Source organism: Parus major, chromosome 3, assembly GCF_001522545.3.
Source record: "Parus major isolate Abel chromosome 3, Parus_major1.1, whole genome shotgun sequence".
Lineage (NCBI taxonomy): Eukaryota > Metazoa > Chordata > Aves > Passeriformes > Paridae > Parus > Parus major.
The window spans coordinates 59,101,574-59,121,934 of NC_031770.1; the positions used below are offsets into that span (position 1 = coordinate 59,101,574).

The 20,361-nt window shown below is 39.2% G+C and overlaps 2 protein-coding genes across 23 annotated transcripts in view; one reads left to right on the forward strand and one right to left on the reverse strand.

The window, feature by feature from the left end:
• The window catches only part of EPB41L2 (erythrocyte membrane protein band 4.1 like 2), a 112,191-nt gene extending 109,721 nt beyond the window's left edge, over positions 1–2,470 (forward strand). For all 21 annotated transcript variants that reach the window (XM_015621479.2, XM_033512785.1, XM_033512791.1 and 18 more), the window contains one exon: positions 1,229–2,470. The gene's annotated coding sequence lies outside the window, so the exon portion shown is untranslated. The remainder of the gene's footprint in view (positions 1–1,228) is intronic.
• Positions 2,471–6,170: 3,700 nt separating this feature from the next.
• SMLR1 (small leucine rich protein 1) lies at positions 6,171–10,623 on the reverse strand. Of its 2 annotated transcripts, XM_033512803.1 has the most exons (3): positions 10,365–10,591; positions 8,484–8,537; positions 6,171–6,965 (listed from the first exon to the last, which is right to left on the reverse strand). In XM_033512803.1, the coding sequence occupies exons 1-3, from the start codon at positions 10,501–10,503 to the stop codon at positions 6,811–6,813; spliced, it is 348 nt and encodes a 115-aa protein (XP_033368694.1). In that variant the 5' UTR covers positions 10,504–10,591; the 3' UTR covers positions 6,171–6,810. The 2 variants fall into 2 exon arrangements, with proteins under 2 accessions (XP_033368694.1, XP_015476978.1); XM_015621492.2 differs by lacking the exon at positions 8,484–8,537 and having other exon boundaries at positions 10,365–10,623.
• Between the last annotated feature and the right edge of the window lie 9,738 nt (positions 10,624–20,361).

Consider the following 20,361-nt stretch of genomic DNA (forward strand, 5'->3'; position numbering starts at 1 on the left):
ACCACTTGCATATTTTCAGCACTTCCATCACAGGATCTAAGGTAGAAAGATACACTGAGACAGCAGAACAGATGGTTTGGATTTGCAGGATTTTACTATTCTATGTGTTACCATCACATTTTGCATTCACTATTAATCAGTGTGAATTTAAAGGTCTTGGGAGCAGAGATTGCCTCTTCTCTAATGTGTGTAGAAAGTGCCAGCTTCTTCATGCTACCTTAATCCTGAATCAGTGTTCAACAGGATCTATCCTATAGAAGTAATTACATCTTTTTAGAGGGGTCGGGGTCGTGGGAGGAAAAAGTTATCTTGGCTGGTTTGCACCACGTTTCTACATTAGTGATGAGCTGCAAAGTTGATTCTGTTCCTTCATCCAGAATTTAACTACTTTGTAAAAATTTTATACAGGGGAGAACATTCAAATTCCTTCCATTGTCTGAGGAAGTTTTTTTTCTTTTTCATTTTTGAGAAACATATACATTGTTGTTTGCAAAGGACTGGAGTGTGTCAGATGTTGTCTGAGTTTGCCAGTTGCTTTACAGGTTCCTCAGTGCTTGTGAGAGAATAAAAGAGGACTTTTCTCCATGCTACTTTTGTGTCAGACCTCAAGACTTGTTTGACTAACGATGCCTTTCAGTTAAACATTAAGGAAAAAATTTAGTCATATAAACAAAAGAAAACCACCTGAAGTGCCTTGAATATCTGTCAAGAGCCTGTTCCTCTCCTGTGCTAAGGCAATGAAGTCATGCAATGAATTTTGCATAGTTGTTTCTGAGGCAATGAAAGCTCTGATGACTACAGCAGTATTTTTTGTCTAGACTTGTTTTCTCTAATAAAAGATACTGCATTCTGATTCTGAAGGATTACTGAATTGAACAAGTACCTTTTTTATTTATGCTCTAGGTTGTGGATTAATTTTTTCAGTAAACTGTGAAAGTGACTGCAATTGTAATAACATGAGAATTTTGGGATGGGAAAAAATGTTCTAAAGAATGATGAGTATTTGGAGAAAATGTAGTACTGTTTGCCTAATGACTGAAGGGGGTTTTAGTCAATGCAATATTTTTTTAATGAAAAATGAAAAATTTTTAATGAAACCTTCCATTCCTGTAAAAAAAAAACCAAAGACCTCTGCATAGAGAAAGTTACTTTCTGACTCTGATGTGACATTCACATGGTAAATGTTACAAATGCTTATGTAACCTTCCACAACATTTTTTTCTTGCAGAAATAAAAATGTCACTGACCACGAAGAACTGTAGTCATTCCAAGTCATCATGACTCCACTGAATCCACCAGGCCTAGCAACGATGACCAGTTGTTCACAACTTAAATGCCAATACCAAACTCCATTTTAACATCTTTGGTCTATATTCCCTTAGAGTATTTCTTGTTTATTTTTATAACCACTTCTTAACAATCTTAGAGTTTTGGTTTTTTTAAATGAAGTTCTAGAGGGTATGATCTTCTTTTGCACAAATGCTTGTATTTTTGAAACTGATTCTTAATTATATGAAAGTGAACAAAGGAAGTCCGGAAATCATTGTTCACTGGAGGAGGTGGTAATTGTGCAGGAAGGAGGATCTTTACTAATTTAGATATAGTTTTTTTCAGATATTTCAAGTGAAATCTCTTACTGGAGTAATTTACAGAATTTTTTTCAGATTATTCAGGTAAATATATGATATCACATAACGAAGTTTTTTATAAAAATAAAACATTTGCTAAAATTTGAAAAAATATATTTCTTTGGATAAATTTTATACTGGTATCTCTGTAACTCTTTCTTTTCCAAGGTTCTCCTCTCTGCGGAGCAGAGATGGTGTGGCAGTCTGTAGAGGAGAAAGAGTTGCAGACAGATTTCTTCTGACTGAGCACTGTGTTCTTTTTGCACTTTGGTGCCAATGCTCAACTTTTTGCAGACTTTTTGCTGTCTGCAGCATTCCAGACAAGGAAAGAAGGAAGAACAAACTATCTTTCTCTTTTTCCAACAAGAGATGATCTAGGCAGCTTAAAACCGTAGTGCTTTTTTTTCTTACTGTGTCCCAATTTCAATACTTCCATTATTTGGATACATATGTAGAATGCTCGCTTGCTATTAAACCTCACTGTGTCTCCATGTTAGAACTGACATTTCTGTTACAGAGAAGGTATATGTTTCACTTGCTTCCTCTAATGGTTAATGCAGGTTTTTAGGCTACTGAATAAAAGGTGTAAGATGGACTCCACTCATAAAGTAATGAGAGTACCGTCAGTTGAGACTGCCATGGCAAAAAACCTGTTAATTATATTGGGGTTTATTTTTAATTTGTTCTTGCAGGGGGGGTTGTTTGTTTGGTTTTTTTTTTTTTGCTGTTGACTCTGTGTATAGTTAAAATGCCAAATTAGATTTATAGTAGCTTGAAGTTGTATTAAGTGATATTTTGCTTTCTGTAATTCTGTTATAAAATAAAGTTGTTTATTCTCTGTATGACTTTTGGCACTCATACATAAGCTTGGAGGATATTTGAAATGAGCAGATTACTTCTGAGAACTGCAATTCTAGAGGTCACAGAACTTTTGAAAAACAGGGGGTGGCACAATTGCCTAGTACTTAAGTACCAGCGTTTTTTAAACATCTTCCAATAAACCTCCTGATTTCTGTAGTTTAGAGAAGAAATCTTCAGCTGCTAAAACAAAGGAGATTTGAACATCACCGTGGAAGTTGAAATGCCCCTCTGCAAGTGGTTCTACTGAGTCTGCAAGTGGTTGTACTGAGTTCATTGAGATATGATCTACTGTGGTTTTCAGATAACAAATCACGAAATTTCTCATTACATTCTTCTTCACTTCTGAGCAATGTATTTTTGGTGCTATTCTCAGTTTAGACGGCTGCCATCTGTCAGCACGCTTGTGTAACAGAAGTTCTGGTTAGCTTTGGCTCTGCATAGTTTGGATAACATATGACAATGGTAACAGAGATGTTAATTTCTGTACATATGTAGGCATTCTCAACTGCATCCACATTACCTGGAGAATTAGCAGATAAGAGATAAGCTGCTTTCCTTCAAAGCCAGAGCTGTTCTGCTTTTCAAAAAGGGGAAGAGAACCCCATCCAGCCTGATAACATAACATTGCCACAACACTGCGAGCAAGAAGGTTGTCAAAGAAGTGTCCAGTTTGGGATATGTAAATGTATGTCAGAATGGACACACTTGGATTTAGAAGCATGTCTTAGTGGATTTTTCCTACAAAAGTGTAAGAAAAAGCTATATAAAAATCTTTAAGGTGTTTTTGATATGTTGTAGTATTAGTTGCTGATCTCGTTTGATGGGAGGAAGGCATATTACTTGAGTTCATTAATTTTGGATTGGTCTGATTAGTTAGACACTAGATCAATATTGGTTCAATTTCAATTTAATCCTTAAAACTGCAAGTATAATATTCTTGAAACAATATTATTTTCACTGAGATATGTCTTTCTTCAAATAGTAATAGAACCTTTTGTCAGTGAAAAATTAATAGCATTTTCAGGTCAGCATAGCTTATGTATAGCTGTCACTTGCACTGATTAAATATACACTAATTGAACAGCCATTGTCATGAAGAAAAACATAAGCCCTAAGTGTCATGCAGAAAAACAGAAGTCCTAAAAATAGTCAAGGTTTGTGGATTCAGGTTTTATGCATTTGTTTAAATATTCTGGAATACTGTGCAGTTCTGAAGTCTCATTCTTACCCTTTTATATATATCTACAGCAAAAACTACAACATGCAAAAAAGAAATTTTCTCAAGGCACTTCACAAGCCAGCTTTATAATACATGGGCAATTTCAAATACAATTACAGTAATTAATTCTGCTCAAATACTGAGAGAAGTGAGTCATGTGGGTCTTACAAAAAAACACTTAATACATCTTCCTTTTTAACAATGATAACCTCAGGGTTCATGACAAATGTTGGACTTGTTCACAGATTATTTCACAGATAAAGCTTTTGTGAAGGGCAAGCATGCAACTCCAATGAAAAACTCTTTAAACAAAAGATTTATTGCTCAAAGCAATGAGCAACTATAGTACAAAGTGTTTCTTGATGTATTCTTCTATTTGACAGTCAAGCTGAATAGCAACTTTTATTTGGGCCACAGAAGACATCAAACAGATGGAATAAAATACTGACTACACCTCTGGAAGGTTTGAAACTTCTGATTTTCATGCTGCTCAGCATTTTGGGGCTTTCATACTGCACTTGGAAAAAAAGAATAGTAATATTAACACAAATTACAAGCATTATAAATGCTTTGATAATTCCTGTTGTGTTAAAATATTCTGTTTTGTTTGAGGCAATTCTACTAGAGTTCTTGGAGCTAAGTCTATATGAATGTCTCTGTTGGGGACAGCTAAGTGACTTAACTCTCCCAGATCTGTCTCTGGCTACTGGTCTTTGCCTTGGGGTGTGTGTAACTATGATTACTATATTAGAAAGTAGTACTTTCCCAAATATTCTTCCAGTCTTGAGTGATTTTAAAAGACTTACTGGTCTTTATCAGTATTTCTTTGCCTCTGGATTTTTGGCTGTTTTTTAAAAATTTCCTCTGGCAGGCATTTTAACTCTTCTGTGTGTCTTAAGGAAAAAAAAAGAACCAAAAGCACTTTTGTATCTTTTGAATCTGCCCCTGTTCTAGCATCCTTGGACAGCATCACTGCAGACACTGGAATAAACACCTATTAATCACTCTCTTCAGTCATTCCCAGCCAAAACTGGTTTCACAAATAAATTACATTACTATCTCAGTACCTTTCCAACTTAAATGTTGAGACCTTAAATTTTGTTCTGAGAAGCAGTCACAGGCAGGAAGGTTTTAAATGTGCTTACTGGTTGTAGGTGCAGTAGGATCCTAACTTCACATTATTGCTAGAGACAGGAAGGGAGAGGACTCTTCAGTGACACCAAAAATAGAAGGTAAGTTATTTCCTTGCAGTTACTCTCTTCATATATATTTATATAATGCTTGTATAATTTATCTAGATAAAGATGTCTTTCTGTGGTGTTATTTAAAATATATTTTCCCTTTTTGAAGGAATTACATGGGATATGATGGTGAATTTCATGCTGGCAGCATGAAAACATATTTCTTGACACTATTCAGTAATGGAACAGAAAACAACAAGGCCTGAGAATTTTCAATGCATGTTACCAAGTCGTGAATGTCAGCTCCTCCTACATGGTAGCAGTTACAGCTCAATAGGCAGTTGTGTCAAAGCCACACAGTGTATGTGTGTAGCATTATTTTTGGTATCCATACCACCATTTTACAGTGGAGTGCTGTTTAAGAGTGTTACCACTAATTGGCATTTCAAATTTTCTCATTCTCAGACACACTGGTATTAACAAAATCAATTTTCATTCTGTATTTTTTCATGTGGTCCTGGCCAGTCTTTTCTTGGGCAAAGAGAGAGTATTTGGGATTCTGTATGTTAGAATTCCTTTAACATTTGATCATTATTCCCAGATCACTGTTTTAAGACAGCATCCTTCTTAAATGTAGAAAGTAATTCTTTGCAGCAGCTGTCTCAACTCCCTGCAAAAGATTGTTTGCAATTTGAAACAATTGCCTCTACCTGTGCAATGTATTCCATGTTATTTGCACAGATATAAAACAGTGTGATGAATTATGTCTTTTTAAATTTGGGTAATGTTAAAATTGGAGAGAGTGTAAGGGTACTTGCTATTTAAATTCTTTTTTTCTCTACAGACTGATAAATTATAGTGGTTTTTTAAACCTGTGGTCATGGCCTCATTGCTATAAAATTATTCCAAGGAGATCTAAAAATTCTATGAAAACTGAAACTGCAAACCACACAATCTCAGACAAGGCATTACCACTTTTGCAGGATGGGCAATGAAATTGCAGCTTTAATGAAAGCTAATTGCAGACAGGGAGAGTAAACACTGAGGACAGTAATGATAGTCACTTCTTATTCCTTGCCAGTTTGGGTTTAAACTTGAGAGTCAAAATCTAGATTAGAAAAGCTAAAAGCCAGTAGTACTTGCAAACAATTTGAGTTGCATTTTTGTGGGCTGTCTGCCACAGGCAGTCTGAGATGCACTAAAACCCGTACAGCTACAGGGGAGCAGGGAGGAAGGTTTTTTTTTTAAAAAGTATGTCAATTGACACACCAAAAAGATAACTCCATGCTTATGCAGTTTTTTTATTTGAAAAAGTCATCCATTTGTCCTTAAAAGAGAATAACAGCTGTTTTGCAGAATACTGACTAAATCTTTCCATTATTTCAAAATTTGGCATTTTTGGTCAGCAGAGAGAAATCTTTTTGTTTCCTGCTACTGTTGTATTTTGCTTCCAAATTCTGTGGAAAGGATACTTTACAAAACCCACACTCTTTCCCAAAGTGTACAAGTTAATAAATGTCAGTTCCCCTTCAAAACCCTTTTGAATTTCCCAGATGTCAGTGCTCGATACCAACTTGTTATTTAGCATCTCAAGGCTGCCTGCCTTGTATGTGCCAGCTCAGCTCTCTCAGGAGCCCCTTACGTCACTTTCTCCTTGGAAAGTCAGGGAGGGGCTGGTGATTAGGGCACTGTCCCTCCCCCCAGATCCTGAGTCACATAGGGGAACCAGCACGGTTCATTGCAGGAGGCCTCTGGTCTCTGCACAAAGGGCTGCTCAGCGCTTGCAAGAGCTCTTGGATGTGGCACCAGCTGTTTCATTAGGACAGCACAGCACTGGCTTCTCCTCTCCAGTTTTGTTTTCCTGTGTGGTATTTATTTACAGTGGTATTTATTGTTAAACTTGCAGCGCTGAGTACTGGGTTTAAGCTTGCTTCCTGAGATGTGAAGCTCCCTTAAATGTCCTTGAGTTCTTGTATCTGTTCTCCTTTTGTCCGGCTCTCCTGGGTTTCTTCCACTGGCCACGGTGATTCTGGAAGGCATTCCTGGAGTCTTGTGCCATGACCATTTCCTCCTCAACTGAAAAATAATCCAAACAACACGAAAATTCCATAAGAATATGCTGATTTCTTATGGTGAGTTTTTATATTAAAAAAAAGAGCTGGCATATATTAAGAACTAATTTTACTAAGGTAAAAGTGTCTAAAGAGCACACTGGAATTAGTTGGCCCATGATCCTAGAGGGAAGTCTGAGTGTGAGTCTGGGGCTGTTACTATGCCCAGTGAAGCGCTAACATGAACTATTGACATCAGCAGAAATGCTCTGTTTCCATTTGCCTCCACAGCTTTCAATCAGAATAAAATCCTTAAGCAACAGCAAAGAGGATATTTAGTTTATACTGTCAATTCGTGTTCTACTTTACAGAGCTGTGGCTGTGCTGTGAGAACCTCAAGCTGACCTGATCCTCCCCATGCTGCCTGTGGTACAGACAGACCAGAAAAATGCTTGCTGCCCTCATAACTGGACATTTTCAGACCATGACTGTGCTGTTGGAGGCTTGGAGATCATTTGAAGAAGGATGGCGAAAGAGAGAAAATTAAAAAGAAAACCAATGTACAATACTTGTCATTGCTAATTGTTTGGGAGAAATGCGTGCTGTTTTGTTAGGTGATTTAGTCTTATTCATAAGGTATTCATATATTATATTTATGCAGAGCCTCTCTCTTGCTGCACAGAGAAAAATGCTCATTTAACAATGAAGCAAGGCAGCCTTGATTTTAGTAATGAAAAAAGATCACCTTTTTTCCTTTTTTTTTTTTCAAAAAGAGATCTAGGGAAATAGGCAGTTGAAACTTGCAGAATTTCTGTTGTTCTGTAGGAGAGATAGCATTTGAAGGAGTCTGTTCTTTGCCTTATCTGTGGCTGTTTCTCTCACCTGCTGGTCTTAAGCTGAAGCTGGCTCCACTTGCTTGTACAGGGAGAGCTGCTCAGACTGTTTTGTGTAAGTTGGCTGGAGGCCAAAACAGTAGGTTGGTCTCTGACAGCTCAAGAAAAAGATGATCTTGGAGACAGAGCATGGAATGCAATGCCCAAAGTATTGAATAGACAGGAATTCATCTCACATCTTCTTAAGAATCTCAGCCAGAACACCTGTGATCTGCAAACTGAGCGTTTCCTTTCCTGAGGCATTGAAAACCCAGATGATTCCCTTCAAGCATCCTTCTTGGCTGTGAGAGAGAGAAGCGCAGCAGCAATGTTCCTTTGGCGAATTTGTCTGCCAACTACGTCATTCGCCTCTCTCTTACACCTTTGATTACTAATCTCAGAAAATTTACAAAACCATTGCTTGCTTAGACTCATTACAAATCTAAAGCTAAAATTTCTGTGCTTTAAGAGAATCAGAATTTAACATCTGGTGCTGTAGATACTTTCTGCAGGTCTGTAAATAATCTGAGGAGGATATTGGTGCTGTGAAAAAAGGCAGGACAGTCTATTTCAGCAGTTGATCATGCATCATGAATGCAAATGTCAATGGGTGTTTTTAGATGGGTTTATCTGGCTTAATGAAAGTGTTGTCTGAGCCCACAGCAAAATACCTGAACTGATGGGATCAGTAGCCCACCTGCTTTTCCTGGCATGCTTCATCCTAGCTGGAACAGAAAAGTGAGAACATCACCAGGTAACAGGGAGTTCAGTAGCAGCTCCGTATGATTTCATAATAACTAATGTCAGACTTGCAAATATGAGCACAAAGCTGGTAATTTACTGAAAGAAAAAAATCCCTGCTTTTATCTGAAGTCAAATGCAATAATGTCACTAGCTTTCATTTCAACCACTTTCAGGAAAGAAAACTACCCTCTTAGTACTTAGCTTTCCTATTTCCTCACAGATACTGAATTGCACAATGCTTTGGCATTGCACTGTTTTTTGTTGTTGCTGTTTTATTAGTTTGTGAAAACCAACAGCACCTTGCTCTAAGAATAATCTATAACCCAAGGCAGGGCTGGGTTCGGCATGTGGAGTAGCCTTTCCCTTGCAGATTAATTCAGCGTCTGAAAGCATATCTTGAACAGGAAATGTTTGAGTTTTAGCAACCTGAAAGTAACTTGAAGTGTGTGCTCATATGCAAACAAACACCTTTCCTCTGTTAAAGCCCTGGATCTAAATGCCTGGAGATGTTACACAAAACAGGAAGTTAGATTGTTTTACATTTCTGGCTGCATCTGACCTTTCTTACATTAAGTGGCCAAATTTTCAGGATAGAGCAAAATCTGAGCACACAACTTGCAGTGTTTTGCCTGGCATCTAAGTGAGATTTCTTTCCTGACCTTGCACTGGTGGGTAAATCCTTCTGTTGAGCTGATGCACCCCAGGCCAGCTCAGTGCTCAGCTGATCTGCAGAGCTCCATGGACAGGACTGGCCCATCTGCCCCAGCCCAGTCTGTGCTACAGCAGAAACCTGCAGTGGGAAAGTTGGGAAATATTGTCCCAGGCAGGGTTCTCACCAAGCTATATCAAGAACCATCTGCAGTTCACAGAAAATCTGAGCTGTCCTCTTAGCTCTCCTGACACTCCATATGGAGCAAATGTTTGACAGATAATCTGAGGAGCAAACTTAGCCCAGTGTCAGTGAGAGTGCGTTTTCAAAGAGGAGAAGGAAAGAATGGTTGAGGTCTCTGATCCGAATGTGCCCCAAGGGTGGCTTTGGCAGCTAGAACCCTGGAACAAGAGCATGTGTGAATCTGCTGCTGCAGCTGGGACCCAAATCTGGAGGGCAGGAAGATCATCCCATCAAGACTGGATGGTCTGAGGTAGAGAATTTTCCTGACTAAAATAAACTCTCTGCCTGCTACAGGTGTAGCCCAGTTGGGCTCTATGAGCAGTCTTGATTCTCAGTACACAGATGTGTTAAAATCACTGCACATTTGCATTGGGGTGGGTATTTGTTGAGGTTTTACTCAGAAGACAGATTTTTGAAGTGAGTTTAAGCTGATTTTAAAATAGAAAAGGCAACATGGCAAATGTGCACTTAGGTACAAAGTAGAAGCAAATACATATTTTGAAAGAACACAGACACATACTCAAAGCCCAATTACTTACAGGGTGTAACTGCTGATGCCTGTCTCCCTGAAGACTGGTACACCGTAAGCATGGAAGAAAATGATCTGTACTTTAACTGCCCTTTTATTTTCTTTTTTTTTTTCTTTCTGGTTGCCCTTTCTATAATGTAAAACAGTAAAATCTCCTATAGTATGGTATATAAAACTACAACATTTAAAGTGAGAGGTCAATCCAAGTTCTAAATGAATACCTGTAGTGTTTTTCAAACAGAAAGTGGTCTAAAATACAGTGCAACTTCATGAAATTGTTTCTGATCACAGTTGTCTTCAGTTTAGTTAATGGTACAAGCCTAGGTTTTCTGTTGAATGAGAAGGTTTGTCCACCTCCCCAGTCTTTGTCCCCAAGTCCTGACTCACCTTCTCTCAGTTTGATCCTGAAGTAGGCAATTAGCAGCAGCAGGAGTAAAGTCACAGGCATAAAGATCCCAGCAAAGAGAACATAACCAGGGAGCTCCCTCACAAACACCGACAATACGTAACCCACTGTCATTTTCATCTCTGGCAACTGTGCCAAGCCAGATCCTTAAGGTCTCCAAGTTTGGACCTTATTTATCCTTTCTTCCTTTTTTCCCTGATGGACATTCTGCCCTTTGCTCAGGCCATTGTCTCCTTTTGGACTTTGGTTTGTTTGTGTAGGTCTGTGATCCCAGCAGTGCTGGAGTTCACTCACAAAGTTACTCAACAACAAAGTTTAAAAGTGTGTATTGAGGTAATGTAGGGCTTTGAAACCTTTGGATATGTTGGGCTGGGCAGGGCTTAATATGTGAGGCTGCTGCTGCCCTTTGAGCAGTGTGGGTTTTGTCATCTGCCAACACTGTACAGGCCATTCTGAATAATAAGCACCCTCTTCCTAGATACATTATTAGAGTAGATCTCAAATGCTCTCTCAGGGTGAAGACCTTGTTGTCCATTCCACACAGGCACAGGTGTGCTCTCAACTCTGAAGGGTTTTCAGACCCAACTGCAAGGCAAGTGGCAAGAGGCAAGAAGAAAGTGACTGTGGTGGTGCTGTACCAACAGCATTCTTCCCAATGAGCAGCTGTGGAACGGAATCTCAGGAAGGTTTCTTTCTTAGCAAAGTTGAAATGGTATGATTTTGGGGGCTGGGGGGTAGATGTGCCAGAGAATTCACCAACCTTTTAAATGACTGAATAGTTCTGGTTTTCCCATCTAGTCACCAGACAAAACTGTGCCTTGCATACGTTGATCTTCTAAATCAATTTTTAAAAAGATGATTAATCATTTTATAGTCCTCTATACCTTCAGGTTTGTATTGAGAGCAGTTCTGTCCAAGCATCCAGAAACATGTACAAGGTTTGCTTCACTTATTGGGTAGGTGGGTAGGCTGGAACCAAGGGGAACTGCAGTAGATTTTTAGACTTTCAGGGGAAACAGGTATTTCTGTGTTCACCTTGTTTTTTTCACCTATTGTTTTCAAGAGGCAAACAACCTCACCTAAAAACTATTTGAAGTTTGTAATTTTTTGAACTGTAAGATATTTGAGAGTCTCTCTTTTTAATAAATAATGTATATATATAATAAAATGTTTACAGGCAAATTTCTTGTTTTCTTAATTACCTGCTGTTATAATTGATAAAAGCACAAATGTAGTGTGTCTTATTTCTTGCTTATCCTTGTTCAGCTTCTAACCATTATATCTTATTCTGCCTTTTCCTACAAGATGTTTGACCCCATTCATAAAGTGCTGTATGATCTACTGATGAAAAGCACGGATTAAAAGCCAGATGGTGAAGATATTAATATTATTATAGGACCATCTGTTGCCGTATAATTCCTTCCTTGAATAGATACCTGTCAGCTGTGATCAATAAATTCCTTAGACTTTTTTACTTTGTGCATGAAAAGTTAATTCAGTTTTTTTTTAGACTATTGTGATTGTTTTTGTTTGGCCTTGCAAAGCAGCTACAGTATTTGATGAACATTCTTCTGACGTATTTTTAAAATTCCTTCCTAACTGATGTTCTTATATAAAAATATCTTGAGTAATCAGAGACCTCAGTCTTTGAGAGTGACTGAATTCTGAGCACTGTGGCATTATAGAATGAGCTGGGGGATACTTCTATTTGATACGCCTGTTATGGACCTTAATGACGTTTATGGGTGCTAAATACCTGCATACAAGGGCGAAACACTCACTTGGATTTTTTAAATTGGGTTACTTTGTGTGGCTGTGATACAATTTCTTTCTGTCAAATGCAAGTCGGGGGAGGTGAAGTAAGTAGCTTGACTTGCTTGTCACACCTGCTTCTCGTGGTTCAGGCATCTGATGGATTGGAAATGATTAATTTCTGCCCAGGAAGAATAAGAAAATTCTCAACCCTCCACATTTGTACAACCTCCTTGTGAAATGGCAGCTGTGGTCTCTGCAGCAAGGAACAAAACCTGGCTCGTGGCTGCTCAGTGTGGCAGACATGTAATGCAAGTTGCCATATTGAAGCAGGACAAAACGCAGTGGAAACGAGATCAAACACATTTTTGCCATGAAGGCAGCTCATTTCCTCCCTGGGCTGGCTGGGATGGTTTGTGTGAAGCCAAGGGGAGCTCTGCTGCGGGGCATGCAGTGGTGTTTGCAGCAGCAACGCCTCGCGTGTCGTCTGCCACGGTCAGGGGAACACTGGGAAATGTGGGCCGGGTATGGATTATTAACACAGGAACATATGGTTTCCTGGCTGATCTGTGGAGCTTGGCTGTGTTGGGGAAAACAGATGGATTCACTGGCTTTATGAACTTGTCACTGACTTTTCACCCACTGGAAAAAGAGAACTGATCGCTTGTTAGCCCTACAGCACTGCAGGGTGGGCCTGCCCAAAGTTTGCTTTATGGTAAACAGGAATTTCAGCCATTTCAAAGTTTTCCTTTTGGCTTGAATCAGAAACTTAATTTCCTGTGAGAAGGAATTTAAGGAACATTAATTTTATAGCCAATAAAACTCTTATTTCAGCTGTGTCATTTTGATTATTTGCATGAAATGTGAACACAAATGAATTAATTCAAACATCAAATGACTTTCTATTTTCCAAACTTGCCAAATAACACCAGAAATTACGAACATCACACCTACCATGTTGGAAGAGATCATTTTACTGCTCATCTTTGTGTGTGTGTGTGTTAAGGACACATATTTTCACAGACATTCTTGTTGAATATTTTGTTTCAATCACAGTTTCCAAAGGAAAACGTTCTCTTAAGATTCCTAGGTGGCTTTAGGAGAGAATATAAAAAGGTAAAGAGGTACCTATTGGTGCTGAGGGAAAAGAGTAAGATGTGCCTGTGAAGACTGAACCACAATAAATAAAAGAAACCTGGTTATTGCAGGTGTTCAAGAGCCTTTTGGGCGGAAGCCAAGATGCTGAACTTTTGTACAGGCAAATTGCCAGTGTGCACAGCAGATGACCCGGCAGAGCTGGGGTTGCACTTTCTTAGAGAAGACACTGTAAAAATTGCTGTGAGACTGAAACTTTGTAAAAAAAAAAAAAAAAATAAATAAATCAAGATTTCTGTCTTTATGGTGGAAAGAGGAAGCAGGAGTTTGCTGCTCAATAAGGACAAAGCCTTCCAGCACACATCAGTGGGTCAGAACACTTGTTCTTCCCTGAGCCAGGGTTGGAACTGGCCCCAGAGGACTGGATGTTCCCAGAGGTGTCCCTAGCCCAGGATAGTATTGGTAAGCTTACACTGCTCAGAAAACACATTTTGGATGAATAAAGAGCTGTGGTTCCCAGGGCTATCAAGACACAAGGTTTCCTGAAATGTATATAAAGGTTATTAAATTAAAATGGTAAATGAGCATTTAGATCTATCCTTATCCTGGATGTTTTTTTAGAACACCAAATTTGTCTATTCCCCTTTCCAACATAAATTCAATAAAGGTTATTAGATTGGGTAGTTTGATATCTTTATTATTGCAGGCAATTTCATTTCCTTCCATGTCCTTTGCAGAATCCAATAAATTGATTGAGGCTTGTTTTCCCAAAAAAGCACTTAACCTTTGTTTGAAAACATCAGGAGGCAGAGAATCATCTGTCCCTTTCCATGCCTTGTTCATGGTGTAAAACACCCACTTCATGTCTGGTTTAGAGCTTGATGTGGTTCTGCTTTCAGCCACTTGTTCTGCTGCGCCTTCCTCACTGTGTCAGGGAGTTTTGGGAGACCTGTTATTTTTCCCCTCTGAAAGCACTTATGCTTTCAGTGTCATGTCTCAATCTCTTTCCTGTTAAGATACCCATTCTGGTCTCTTCATTCCTTACAGTAGGAAATTTGGAGGGTTTGCCCATCCTTGAAACTTCCTTGTAGGTTTTTTGTTCTTTGTCTAATTTTTAAAGGTAACTTTTGAAATGTGGGCATCCTGACAGTTGCAATCTCATCACAGTGTCACCTGTGACACTTCTAGAGCTAATGTCTCTATTCCCACTTGTTAATCAGTTTTTCATTCATTGGGTGGGCTTGTGGGGCCCTGACTGTTAGGGCGTTTGGGGGCACTTGGATTATACACCTGCTCTTGGACTCAGTCCTCTTCAGGATTGCTGTTGCCCAGAGCAAGTTTTAGAGATGACCTTTTAAGCTTGTTTCTAGAAGGAAAATTTTTGTTTGGAAATGTTAAAATGGCTTGTGTCATGGTAAACCCAGCCTTTCAGAAATGATCCAGATCACACAGCCTAACTGCTTATTACTTCCCCTTACTGCTTAGCATCAAGCCTTTGATTATCTGCACCTTTTAGAAGTGCTGATTTTATATCAACTTCCACCTGAGGTTTCTTTTTTCCTTTCCTACTTTTCTGATTTTCTACTTTGTTGCTTTTCAAATATGAGTTTTCGTGTCTTCATGGTGTAAGTTGCTTCAAGTTATTGATACAGCTGAAAAGCTGCATAAGTTTTTTCTGGGCTTTGAGGGGAAGTGTTAGTGAGATTATTGTGAAACTGGATCCATTTTCTGGTTGAGTTTGGAAATGGCTTTGCTGCCAAATGCGTAACCATCCCCTCACCAGAAGCACTGCAGCAGCTACCCCGTGGATATGACTTTAAAATCCCTGCAGCAATTCCTAATTCATTACTTGTGTGCTCTATTGATATAGAAAAGTGATTACTTTTTAATGAGCACATCTTGTGCTATTGATTCAAGTGCCTTAGGACTTGTAGGTGAATTGAAGCTGTGGCTGACTTTATCAAACAGACTTGTAATCTCATTAACAAAGTAACATCTATTTTGCATAAACCATGCTAAGTAGCTAATTTATATTCTATCTCTTTGAACAATCTTTGCATTCTTCATGGCTTGCATTTAGTTTCCTTACCTATAAATAGGCCAGATTATTTGAACGTTGGCACGAAAATAATGAGTTTCTAGGCTTCTCAATATTGTGATTGAGATTTATGAAAAATTAGCTGAAGTGGAAAAATGCCAGAACCTTCTTGGCCAACTTCCAGGTCTCTTTCAGGCTTCTTGATTTTCAAAGTTCAGTACAGGTTATTTAAATTTCAGCTTTGTAGTTAATCACCTGTACAGGTGAATATTAATCTACCTGTGCCCAAACATCTGGCAGTGGTATAAATGGAGGAGCCTTTTCTTTGAGTACAAACCAAAACATTAATTTAGAGTAATACATTCTATACATTATTATTTAAACCCCACTGATACGAGCTGCTGTCAACATCTCTCTTGTTTCCAGTACAATTTTGAAAGAATAAAAAATCTGATTGTTCCTAATCCTCTGACCATGGCATTTTCCATAGAGTCCATTTTTTATTTTCATGGCTTGTCATGCTTGTCCTTGAAATAGACTCGACAGAGATCCAGTATATTTTTCTTTGGGAATTATTATTTGTATTTCTGTTAAATACAAATTTTAAAGTGTGTTGGATATTTTAAGTTAATAAATATTTACTCTTTCCATTGAACAATTTTGCTAAAAATTTTGGAAATGGGTTGATGTCTATTACCCACTTTAGTGTGTACAGTGTGTTTGTGTACAGTTTCTTGTTTGGGCTGCCCACTGTTCACCTGCATCTAATGAGATGATTTCCCAATGACTCTCTGTACCCAGCTGCTCTTCACCAGTTCCAGCACAGGGACTATTTCACCTGTACCTGGCATAAACCAGTCCTGCAGCATCCCTCCTGACAGCTGAATCCTTTTCTGTTAGTAGATCATGGATCTTTAGGAGCCACATGATGCTCTCTGCATAAGACTTCAAGCAGTATATTAAATGAAAGTGTATCCTTATCTTTTTAATTAAACACTGCAAAAAAAACCCCAATCTCTTTCTGTCTCATCTCTCAGACAGCTCATGGCTGCCTGTCAATGTGCTTTACTCTTTGATTAGTAAAGATAAAATCAGTGTAACCTTTAGGCAGTGTAGTTAAGTGAGTGAGTGATGAAAAAGGGTGCTGCTCTGATTTGCTGGAAAGACAGAGCCAGGCTGGCCTGGGAATTGTTGTACAGTGGTAACACAGGGCTGTCTTTTTGTCTTACCCATAATGGCTGTGGTGGCAGTTTGCTGTATCACGGTTTGCTCACTGCCAGCTTGCTTTTCACACAGCAACAAACAAAGCAAGAAGATGTGCTTCTAGAAGCTAGGAGAGGCTCAGCTTTCATTTGGTGTCCTGATGTGTAATTGATCCTGAAACTACTATGTAAAGGTCCACAGAAGTGATCACAGCAGTTGTAAAATCTAAGCTGACTTTTTTTTTTATCTGGCTTGATTTCAAATGTGTTATGCTATTTAGTTTGTTTCAATTGAATTAGGCCATTTGTTGTCTCTTGGTTACCTAATACCTCATGATATTACTTTACAACATGTCTGCTTCCCTAGTGTTGCTACCCTACCATACCTGAGGGAGTTTTGAGTCACCGTGTAGCTGTAGAGTAATGCACTGTTTCTTTTCCTGTTTCCCCATGGTAAAAGATGATATAGAGCAGGCTACAGTGGCAAGATTTACAGCTGTGCCCAGCCAGCTGAAGAGGCTGAACTGGAAATTCTGCTTCTTGGACAGCCTGACCCCAGCCCAACTGATTTTTGGGGTTGTCCTGTGCAGGGCTAGGAGCTCAGGATATTCTATGATTCCCTGATCCAGCATGGGTCTGGGGCAGCTGCAGAGTGGATAGTGAGGGAGGCTGCTCAGCAGCACAGATAGGTTTTAAACCCTGTGAACAAGCAACAGTGTGGGATTAATGCAGAAGCGTTTTATTTGGTGGCTAAACGTGCACAGCTGTATTGAATTTGAGGCTCTGTAAAGTAAAAAAACGGCATCTCCCAGATCAGAGTGATTTCTAGGGCATGTCGGTTTATCTGTGCCTACTTGTGTGCCCTAGGTGACCTGAGCCACAACACTTCAGCTGCTTTGCAGGACACCCTAGGATTTTGCAGTATCTCTGTGTGTCCTTATTAGGCATACTAAAGAAACTGCTCAAGTTTTGTAGAGTAGATAGAGCAGTAGAAAACTCAAGATTCACATTAGAAATGTCTGTGCCACTGTCGCTGGTAAGCCAAGTTGTTTCAAGTCACTCATTACAGGTTTGGCAGACATTTTATGTGGGTTTTCCCTGCAAGACTCCCTCACAGGAAACTGAGCTGTGACTCCTGTTGCACAGGCTCCTTCTCTGGGAAAGAGGGTCCCTCCTTAGAGGGATCCAAGCTGCTGGGGGAATAGGGGCAATCCAGAACTTACTGGGCTAAGGCCTAAAGTGACCCCTGGTGAAAATAACCAACAGTGAAATGAACAGTACAGCGAGCTCCTCAGCAACTCTGCAGAAGTGAGTGTGTGTGCAAAGCTGCCTCCTCTGGCACAGTGTCTGAAAGGAAATGAAATCTCTGTGTGAGACAAATTTTCAGCTGCTGCCAGCAAAAGCTATGGTTAGTTTAACGCATTTTGTCAGCTATCTAGTACTCAATTAATGTGACATGAAATAAAATGGCATGAGCACATATTATTCTCTGTTATGTATTTCTGGTGAGTGCTAATTAATTTGTCATTCCACTTTCCACACTGTACATTTACACAGTAATGAGTTGTAGCCATCTGCTGGCATGAAATGATCTTTTTTTTTTTTCTCCTCTTCCCAGGGAGGAGATAGACAGACCGCCTTTCGTGTTTTTCCTTATACGCTAACATATCCAGAAAACCTTATGTTTAACACTGACATTGGCAGCAACAAATGCTAATTTACACATGCAACCATGTAAAATCAAGGAAAGAGTTTTTAACCCTACCTTTTTGTTGATTTAAAACAGTTATTGTGGATGTTCTGTCTTGGAGAGTTTCATGTAGTGGTTTAAGAGAGCAGCAACTGCGTTTTTTCCCCAAATGAGAAATGCATTCTAAGGTCTTTTGCTTATAAGAATGATAAGGCAAAGATAGTCTATCCTTATCAGAAAACTGCCCCATAGGCAGCACCTTCTCTAGCATGATTGTTAAACCATGCAGAGTAATGGAAGTAGAATAAAGGAGCTGGTAAAATAGAAAGAAGGGGAAATAATTGAGGCAATAATTCCTGTTTGAAAAGGGTATGGCGTCTCTGAGCATCTGCTGCCCCAACTTGCTGACTTCTCACACTGTATTGAGAATGCTGATAGACCCTGTAAGACTTGACTGATACGATGACAAATATGTCTGTAAGAGGACCAAGACTCTTAAGTTGATTTGTACAGGTACCTCAGGACATTGATTGCATAGTTGATCCTGAAGTGAGAGAAAATGAAATCTCTTTTGCTTAAAATAGCAATTTTACTAATTTGCCTTTTACACTGGAGTTCCCAATGTCTCTTGTAAAACTCGCTGTGTTTTTACATCATCAAGCCCTGAGATAGCAAGACAAGTTTTAAACAGTTACCTACCATTGTTGGTACCTCACCTACTTCATCCTTGATTTCTCCTAGAAGTCCTCAGGGAAAAACAGGAGTATGTTAATGTTCATTTTCACCATTAGTTCAGTATCTTTGTCTACAGCCACTTCAAATTTCAGATATTTGCTGCTCCTCCTTGTTCTCCACCTAGGAATTCCAGCATGGGAGTCTCTCCAGTTTATTCCAAAGTGAATACTTATGAAAGGAATTAATTTAGTTTCCCTGCAGTGTCTTGCCAGGGGTTGCCCTTGTAGAGATGTCTGATCCTTATTCAAAAAATGCATTTAGTACTCTGACTCCTTGGAAAAATAGAAGTCACAAATGTCAAGAAAATCAAATAAAACACATAAGCAAGAGGAGCTGCAGGTATGTTTAATGTATTAAACACACTGAAGACTCTACCTCACAGTGTGCCATCAAGCAAACTTTAGGTTGTATGGACTGAAAAGTGTATGAATACAGAGTAGCACTCTGGCTACTCAGCCATGTGCCCCCTAGCAGATTTTTCCCTGTCCTGTCAACATGTGGTGGGTAATCACTCTTCTGGTGAGCTTGTGCCTGTCTGGGCAGTAATCAGGGAGTAGCTGTGAGCCCACAGCCTGCTCTGCCTGGTGATATATTTTTGTGTTATGTGTGTGTACATGTGCAGATCTGAAGGCTATGATTTATCAGTCTTGAGTCTGGGCAGTTTTATTGTTTACAAAAACAGAAACAACATAGCATCTGCAGAGCTGCAATCATCTGTAATTATTTGGTAGGTTGAAAGGCTGGGGAGAAACTAGTGAAAATACACTTTTTAAAAGGTTTTTTTAAATTATTTTTCTTTTCCAATCACCCACACACTGTTTCTTCCATTCATGCTGTTTTTTTCTTGGTGGCATTATCTGTTTTCACTTATAGTTAGTTGTGTGACAGCGACCTGCTGATTTTTCAATGGCTTCCAACAGCACTTATTATCTAGCACTCTTCTTCAGTCAGGGGATTGCAGAAGTACAGCGCACTCAGGGATACTCAGATAATGGGTTACAATCAAACAACGTTACAGAGACGTGTTCTCCTGTCTTTCTGTAGTGCTTATTTGCACATTTGGCAGAGTCATGATACCGACATTTGAAGTTCTAATAGGGTTTTCTATCCAAGAGTCCCCAAACACTGTGCAAAGCACTGACAGATTCACTCCCTTAAATATGCTGGGACTTCAGCACCTCCTGGGAGTACTGCAATTCACAATTCTAATTTTACAGCAACAGAAGAAAGATTTTTACCCCATCTTCACAAATTTTTAGTAAGAAAGCAACTGCTTTATCTTCTAAGCACTTCCTGAGGTCTCCTTGATGGGGGATGCACAGGGCAGCTGCAGTTGACAGATTTCCCTGAGCTGGATGGAGGCAGAGAATAATCTCATTTAATCAGTAGCAGAGTAACTTAGTGTATCTTTGGTCATACCCAGAAACCTAACATCTCCCATGTCACAAATCAGTGAGGGAAAGGTG

Excerpts from the sequence above, each read along its gene's own strand:
- SMLR1 (XM_033512803.1), bottom strand. The coding sequence starts at position 10,503 with ATGAAAATGACAGTGGGTTACGTATTGTCGGTGTTTGTGAGGGAGCTC. Across the intron at positions 8,538-10,364 it reads CAGGATCAAACTGAGAGAAG|CTAGGATGAAGCATGCCAGG; the intron begins GTGAGTCAGGAC and ends TTTCTGTTCCAG. Across the intron at positions 6,966-8,483 it reads TACTGATCCCATCAGTTCAG|TTGAGGAGGAAATGGTCATG; the intron begins GTATTTTGCTGT and ends ATTATTTTTCAG.